Raw genomic sequence first — 8,846 nt, 5'->3', positions numbered from 1 at the left:
CTTCTCCCACCAGACTCCCCCGGGTTCCTTTTTTCTTTGCCCTGCCTTCCTTCACGGTCCCCTAACCCCACCTCCTCTGTGAAGCCTTCTCAGACTACTGCTTCTGGTGACGTCTTCTTCCTTGAATCAACTCATGCTCCTACCTGCTATGTATCTGGTTGGTTCCACTGTCTAGGACGGTTAAACCTCTCACGTTACCGCCTCACATTTCATTTGCTCAGTAGTATGATAGAGGAGTTGGCTGGGATTAAAAAAAAAGAGAGAGAGACCATTTTTAGAAAATGTTTTATAAATAGACTCTTATACAAAGAAGAAGCACATACTGAGCACCCAGATTCCCAGAAAGGTGGACCCAAGCCCTTCTTTTCCACTCTGGGAAAAGAGAACAGGAAAAATGATTCTATCTTGTTCTTAACTGTGTCCACTATGCCGCCAGCTTTTCAAGTAGCATTTCTATTCCTTTGCTGGTGTTTTTGTTTTTTTCCAGTGTGGGAATGAGGCCTTTCAGTCCAGCCTTGATTTTGTGTGCAACTTCGTGATCAGAACTCTGGAGAAGGCTGAAGAGAGAAGACACAGATTAACAAACAAAAAAGTCGTCTTTCATAAAAACCCCTAATCATCTGCAATTACTTTTGCCACGCAAGGTATATAAACGATTCATTGATTTGTGAGGCAAGTCCTGTAATTATAAATACATCTTTTAAATTCACCAGATGAATGAATGGGGGCTCGGAGCCTATATTGTGAAACCACATCAATACAAAACATTCTATAATCTTGCTGGGAGAGTCACTCCAAGGCAGGAGCAACTCAGCACCATACAGATTTGGGCCTACATTCACTGTGATTATCCCAGGATTAATACCCCATCTTAAAAATATTTACTGCATGTATTCTATCTTCCCTTCCCCACCCGGATAAACTCAGGAACAGAAATGTTGTGTTTTATTTCTTTATCTTGCGGCACCACATGTGCAGAGCAGATGGCCAAGAAGTGCTGAGTGACCGAATTAGCACAAAGTGTATGGGTGCAGGGAGGAAAGGTGGAGGGACCGCCAGGGAGGTAGGAAGGCAGGCCCACTCTATTCTGTAGCTAAAACATGTGAAGGGGTGAGGAGCTTTACCGCCTAGATGTGAAATCCACCTCTGCCACTCAATGACAGTACAACCAGGAGCAAGTTATTTAAATTCTCTAAGACTATTTCCTGACCTATGAATGGGATCAACAACACAATCCACCTTCTACCTCAGAGAGATTTTGTGAATCTCAAATGATCTTGTACCTGGAGCACCCAGAGCCTGACCCTTGGTAAGCACTTAATAAAGGGGAGCCATTAAAACAGCAAACAAGTCTGCTCTGCTTTCTGAAACTTTGAAGTGCTCTATCACCGCAAGTGAATGGAATCCTGGAGGCTGGTTAACAGGGAGGCCGCTTTCTCTTCAAGCAGGGGCTAGGACACAGGCATCTGACCACAGAATGCCAGGGCTCAATCTCCTGGTTTCCCTCTTCTTCCTGATCACATTTTCATGCTGACCTCTGAAACACATCCTAAAAACATATCACTTGACATTTCCCAAAGTCCCCTGGTCCTCAGAACTTACATCATGTGGGTAAAGAGGAGGGTTAAGTTAACAGCACCAAGCAGCATCCTGCTGTTTGCAGGAGACAAGCAACAAGTATAGCTCACCACATGCAAAGCTGAGAAAGTTGAAAAGTGCGCCTCTTAATGGATTTGTGACTCACCAGGTAGTTTTTATTTTCTAAACTGGCTAAGCACATAGTCACATAATGCACAGTAGTAATAAAAGTTTTAGTTGCTGAACACACCCACTGGACATAATGCGAAGCACTGTATATATGCCATTTCATGTAGTCTCCATAACAACCTGTGATTATCATGAATCCAATTTTACAACCAAGATACTAAGCTTCAGAGAAGCTGAATAATTTGCCCACAACTACACAGTGAGCTGGGACTGGAACCCAGGAAGTGTGCCTAGAGCTCATGACGATCTAAATGCTACAGAATTCTGCTTCCCCGAGTCATTTTTCAGACTGCATACAAGGTTGAAACTCTTTTTTCACCCAGGACGCCTTTTCACTTATTGTAAAAAGGACTCAGGGAGAGAAAAACACTGCACGAATTTGAAGTAAAATATAAACAAGCAGAGAATTTTACCAAACAAGTCAAGCACATGACAATATTCTAAAACCACAAAAAATTGATTATTGTGTTCATCAATTATTAGGTCACTTGTAGTTTAACTTCCCTTTAGAACCTCAAACATTTTATGTGCTAGTAGCGTTTCGTAATAAACCTGTAGTGCAATTCTAATGTTTGAAATCTACCTAAGTGGAGCTATGATCGATGAGCAATCTTTACAAATTAATTGTATGGCATGGCTGAATTTTTAGTTAATTGACTATTAATGAAAGGATATGTCAGTAGTACGTGTTAACATTCTAGATGCCTGGTAAAGAAACTCATGTGAAAAAAGTCCCCGCTTCAGATAAAGGATTCTGGTTATTCACCATCGACTGGAAAATTAACTAATTTTAATGAGAACTGAATAAAATTATCTGCACTAGCCACATATTTGGAGATCCTGATCTAAGGAAGAAATGAATGCCCATAAGGAGTGTGTCTGTGAGTATATGTGTTCCAAGTCAAATTATATACTGAATGAAGACTTGCGACATTTACAAACAATGTAGATTATACCGCATGGTATGTTGCACTGTGAAACACTGGGAAATTCACATTTAAGACTGATATCTCTTTTTCCAAACCTTGGTAACACAGCAGGGAGAAAAGCAAATCAACAGTGATTGCTGCACAACAACAAACAAATCTATTTTAAATGGATGCTGTTAATAGAAGGGTTTCACATCCATGGAAGTTGAAGTCTCAATGACCTGTGAATTATAAACTCGACATAACTCTGGAGAACAATATACCAGTGGAGCTCACGCCTCGATTCACAAATCATCAGTTTTCTACTATTTTAATTGGAAATAAACAATTAGCATGCAGACTTCACTAGCAAATGCCTCCAGAATCCTTTTAGGAATATTTGAATATCAGTTAAGAAAACTGCATGTAAAGTTAGTCATGACTTAAAAAAGCAATTTTGTCACAGTTTTAAGAAGGACAGGGCTAATCCATCAAAAACACAATTATAATTTTGATCAAAGCCATAAATGTGGTGAGATCATCAAATGATACACATACTGTATGATCTCTCTTAAATGTGGAGTCTTTTGTTTTTTAAAAAAGATTTTTGGGCAGCCTGGGTGGCTCAGCGGTTTAGCGCCTGCCTTCAGCCCAGGGCCTGATCCTGGAGTACTGGGATTGAGTCCCATGTCGAGCTCCCTGCATGGAGCCTGCTTCTCCCTCTGCCTGTCTCTGCCTCTCTCTCTCTGTGTGTCTCATGAATAAATAAAATCTTCAAAAAAAAAAAAAAAAAGATTTTGTTTGTTTGAGAGAGAGCGTGCACCTGTGCATTCACACCTGCAAGGGCAGGGTTGGGGAAGGGGGGGGAGAGGGAGAAGCAGACTTCCCACTGAGCAGGGAGCCTGACAGACTTGGGGCTGAATCCCAGGACCCGGAGATCATGACCTGAGCTAAAGGCAGGAACTTAACCCAACTGAGCCACCCAGGTGCCCCTTATATGTGGAATCTAGTGAAAAACAAAAAGTCCCCCAAACCAACCAAACTCAGAAATACAGAGAACTGAAGAAGGAAGTACGTGTTTGGGGGAGGCTGGGGAGGGTAGAGGAGTAATAGGGATAAAGGAGACCAAAAGGTAAAAAATATATAATAATAATAAAGTTTTAAAGAGAAAAAAAACAAGTGATGTGGTCTCTTCTGCATCTGTCTCTCAGGATGGTGGAAATGGGTTACAATAGGCTTATAGGAGTGAGGACCATGTTAGGAGTTGTGATATTAGCTGAACTAATGACTTGTTTATGGCTTGTTATTTCATAATGTGTATTTTAAGCCAACAAATGCTAAATGCCAATAGGTGAACTAGTTATTATAGATCTTTTTTTGAGATAAGTAATAATGACAAAAATAAAGCTCCAGAATGCATATATACTTGGCAAATCCTATGAATGACATAATTTATAATAACTGGGTGTGGGAGGGTTCCATAATTTGGGGAACAAAGAAAGAGGTAGCGAAAGGGATTTCTACAAATTAATCAGCTATATGGAGAAAGAAGGTGAAGCAAGTATCTTCTGGGTGAACAGGCATCAGGAGGAGGCCCTGTGCAGAGAGGTGCCCATGATACGTACCTAGAAAGAAGAATGGCACCTCGGTTTACACTAGCCCAGGACTTCAAGTTCTTCATTCCAACATGCTCTATAAGTGTTTTTGCAAAACAACCTGAAACATAGACAATCTCAGTAAACATTATACAAGAGTTAAACTCATCTCCTTCCCTACTGCCCTTAAATCTCTAAGTATGTTTTAATAAAAAGAGTTCTCACTCAATCTCCCTTAACACTAAAAGTTCCAGCTCCAATTTATTTAATGTGTTTAAATATAGCCATTTCTTTCAACTCTGGTCCAAGTTTAGCAGCAATTACTGAAGACAAACAATGAATTCTTATAAAATGCTTGCTTGCTTGTGTTTGCATGTCTTTGTAGTCTTTAATGATTTAATCCTGACCTGAAAGGTATTCAGGAAGTAAATGTTTGATAGTAGCACCTCATGCTTGGATGAAATCAAGTTCTCCCTTGTGGAAAATGCTCACTTGGAAGGTGCCATGAGTACAACCAATGGTCAGGTGACTGTTTTGGCTGACACTTGGTAATTTCTCTCCACAAAGCTAGACTTCCATCCATCAAAAATATTATTCATCTTTTGTTATTATTACATTTGTTATTATCAGATTCCCAAGTTCTTGGTATATTTTATTCGCTCTGACAGCTAAGTGAACTAATTCTTGGCAAAGGAGAAACTCTGAAAGCTACAATTTGGAGCAGATGGAAGTATGGACAACCTATCTTGAAGGCAGTATCTTGGGTCGGTAGTATGTATAATTCATTCAAAGATCCCCACGTGTGAGGACCTTTTAAAAACCAAGAGCTATTTAGCTCTTCATGGCACATGTGAAGTCAAGACTGTAATCATCTCACGAGGGAGACAGCAGTTTTCCAAAGGTGAGCACAACCCAGGACAGTATTTCCTGTCCTGGGCCCTCTTCTAGAATGCTGCACACCCCCCACCCCCACCTGGAGGTAGAATCAATGTCTTCTTTTGAGTTCTGGTGGGCCTTTGTGACGGACTTAGCCAAGAGAGTTACATTCCATCACTTCTAAGGCTAAATCATAAAAGTACCATGCACCTGCTTTCTTCTCTTAAAACACAATCACCATGTTGGAAGGAAGCCCAAGCAGTCCAGGGAGCGGGACTGAGGCTGCTGGACTTAGCCAGTGCCAGCCATCATCCAGGTGGACACTGAGCCCAAGCAAGGCAGCCCCAGATAATTGCAAGCAGAGCAAAACCAAGCTCCACCAAACCCTGACCTGATGTTGAGAACTACCAAGCTCTGAAACAGCTTGTTACACAGCAACAGATAACCAAGACAGTTACACCCATACTGATTTGGCGCTACATGAATAGGATTTACACGTCAGGTCCCTAACAAGCATTTTAGGGCTGTCAGTGTAATTGAATTAAGGAAAAATATCACTAGAAAATTCTTTGGATTTTGAAAGCAAGCCAAAGAGCTTTTCTGACACAAACTCAGCTCGACTGTGCACCAACTTCTTAGTATAAGATTATTCAATACATTATTTTTCTTCAAAATTTGTTACAAGAAGCTTTCTCCTTTATTATAAAGTGTGTGGTGATATACAGCCTCAAGTCTCTACTCTTAAAGGCAGAGTGAGAAGTGACAGCTTGAGTGCCCCATTGATGGCCTCACTAGCCATTAGAACTGCAACTTGCCTCAAGACATAAATTCATGATCTGTCATTTTTTTCAGACACAGTGACAGAAAGCCCAAACTGTTCCAACTCAATGGGGGGGAATCTCCTTAGTGGCTAAAATACTGGATGGAGCTCAAATTTAGTAACAAAAAGTCTGGTCAAAGGCAGGACCAAGAAAGGAATGGTACACAAGTTAATTAGATTAAAAGATGCTGTCATTCTCTTGAAAGCAGAGTTTCCACAGAGCAGCTGTGAGGGTTGTTTCAACACCGTGTTTCAACACTTTGTGAAAATCACAAAGGCCAAGAACTAGCTTGCTCTGTGGTCACATGTATTTCAATGCTAAATAGGTATTAGTTCCAAATTCTCATGAGGTTAATTTTCTTGTTTATCCTTCCCTCCAAACTAGAAATAAATATCCTGCTTTTCAATTGGGGTAGTGGCAATCACGAATGTCTCCCTGCCCCAACTCTCATTCCCCTAAGGGAACAGAATAGCATTTTAGGGCCCTGACCACGCCAGGTCTGAAGTCTATGGTAGCTAGGGAGGAGAGGAAATGAGGGAGGGTGGGGAAGAGAAAAAAAATTAAAGGACGCCAGGACATAAATTTTCAGCATTTACTAAAGCATTACCTGCAAGCACTAAATCATTTCTTGTCCATAGACACTATTTCTGAACACTCAACAAATTTCATGTGACCATAAATGGTAGGCATACAGTTCAGGGATGGGAAGGGTTTAGGAAATTTCACTGAAGATAGAAGTTCATGTTTTATAGCCTACCTTCTCTTCCACTTTCCTTCATCTTCTCATCTTGTTCTATCAACCACTTCAGAACTAGGTGTCCTGCAGGATGTTCTGCTATGTGAAGCTATAAGGAAAACAAAAAGCTGTTTTCAGCCATGCCCTGGCCTACCGTCTGTTCTCTGACACACACAGGTAAGGATGCAAGTGGAAGTCCTAACCGATACTTAGGAGGTCTTTACTGAGCATGACCACGAATACCTGGAGAGACCAGCGATTTAGTCCAAGCCCTAGACTTAAATTAGGATGTATATTCAAGGCAGCCACTAAAAAGCACTCAGGCTCAGCTTCAGGAGCTCCCAGCTGAACAGCACCAGCACAGTGCTCATCTCAACATCATGATAACCACTGTTCAGGATGCAACATGCAGTTCTGAGGTGCACGTAAACTTATGGGACACAACGTTACAGCAGAAACACTGAAAGCTGGTGCTGAATGATGTTTAAATATTAACTGGTCCCACATACATAGGAGCTCTCTACCTAATGAGCATTGGAGACAACAGGCTCAATCTCTTAGGGAGAAAACTCGTTATGTGTACATCTTCCCAGTTTGACAATCTGCTCTGCTCTACGGAGTCAGGGTTCAGAGCTTCTTTAAGATCCATGGCCCCATCAGCAAACAGTAGGCTCCACACACACACCTGCTCATCAAGAACTTAGTGTAGGACAAAGCCCCTGCACAGTCTGCCTTCTGCCTTCCTCTTCCCTCTGCTAACTGATCTCCCACCTTCAACCCAAGCTTTCTGTTCTCAAACAAACCGAGCTTCCTTCTTCCTTCAGACTGCTGCACATGCTCTTCCCTCTGCCTACAATCTTTTTTCTGCCACTCTTTATTAAACTACAATTCACTGGTCTAGATGTTGCTTTCACTGCCTCAGGGAAGCCTTCCTGAGGGACACGCTGGCTCCCATTTTTCTGACAGTCCCACAGAACCCACAGGTTTCCCTCACAGCACTTATCTCAGTCCTCACTTAGGTCATTATCTGTGCACATCTTCATTTAAATAACGTGCTCAATAAAACAGTAAGCTCTTGGGAGGGGGCGGAGAGAGCAGTGCTGACCACTGCCTCACACAAATCAGGTGCACGAAATCAATGAACTTAAGATGTAAGGCAGAGTTACTCAAAGGCCAAATAACATAGGCAATAGATATCAGAAAGAGCAGACTTTTTTTTTTTTTTTAATTTATTTATGAGAGAGAGAGAGAGAGAGAAAGAAAGAGGCAGATACACAGACAGAGGGAGAAGCAGGCTCCATGCCAGGAGCCCTGCGGGACTTGATCCCGGGACTCCAGGATTGCGCCCTAGGCCAAAGGCAGGGGCAAAACCGCTGAGCCCCCAGGGATCCCCAAGAGCAGACTTTCTTAATGCGAGGGAATTGGGGGAAGACTTTGATGAGAAGGATTCTGGGGAGCCTATAGGATGAGTGAGGCCTTCTATAGTGACAGCACAGCAAAATGGAGACACAGGTAGCATCCAGGCTGAGGAAAGACACATGTGCAAATGCAGAAAGGTGCCAAAATCCAAAGCAAATTCAAAACATATTTAAGAGCATGTGCTCTTCCCTCTGCCTGTTTCTGCTATGCTAGAAAGGCAGCCTGGGGCCAACTATGGACAACAGAGAGCCACATTAAGAAGATTCTGTTTTTCCTCTGTAGGCAATATGAAGTCATAGGATGATTCTGAGAAAGATGGTGTGGTAATGGCACCAGATTTTGAATTCACAATGATCATATGTGCTGTAAGGATGGGGTGAGTTCAGACAACAAGCATTAAAATTCTCTTGAAAGCAATGTTCTCAGTGCCTGGGGTTTCTGCGACACTGCCACTTTCCACCTGTCTTGCAACAGCCATTACCTCTCCGTCCTTGCCTCCGGGATGTAGCTCTGTCGCTGCCAAGCTGGCAATGGCATCCATGGCAGGCTGAACATCTCCAATGGCAGCTCCCAGAATGTCAGATACCAACACACATGCAGACTTATCTAATACTACTTCTTGGGCATGTCCTTGCAAGTAGCTTAACAAAGCTGGAGAGATGGACTCTAAGAGCTCTCGTCGGCGGATCGCTGTATCTTTCTTACTGTCGGAACACAGTGAATG

At 42.2% G+C, this 8,846-nt stretch overlaps 1 protein-coding gene across 1 annotated transcript; it reads right to left on the bottom strand.

Annotated features, from left to right (window-relative positions):
* Positions 1 to 271: 271 nt before the first annotated feature.
* On the bottom strand, positions 272 to 8,824 carry LOC112922135 (pumilio homolog 3). The gene is made up of 4 exons (XM_072745322.1): positions 8,604 to 8,824; positions 6,725 to 6,812; positions 4,301 to 4,391; positions 272 to 557 (listed from the first exon to the last, which is right to left on the bottom strand). The coding sequence occupies exons 1-4, from the start codon at positions 8,661 to 8,663 to the stop codon at positions 425 to 427; spliced, it is 372 nt and encodes a 123-aa protein (XP_072601423.1). The 5' UTR covers positions 8,664 to 8,824; the 3' UTR covers positions 272 to 424.
* Between the last annotated feature and the right edge of the window lie 22 nt (positions 8,825 to 8,846).

This window comes from Vulpes vulpes, unplaced genomic scaffold (assembly GCF_048418805.1).
Source record: "Vulpes vulpes isolate BD-2025 unplaced genomic scaffold, VulVul3 u000000648, whole genome shotgun sequence".
Taxonomy (NCBI): domain Eukaryota; kingdom Metazoa; phylum Chordata; class Mammalia; order Carnivora; family Canidae; genus Vulpes; species Vulpes vulpes.
Note: the sequence above shows the minus strand (reverse complement) of the source record. Positions and strands in the feature narration are given on the sequence as shown.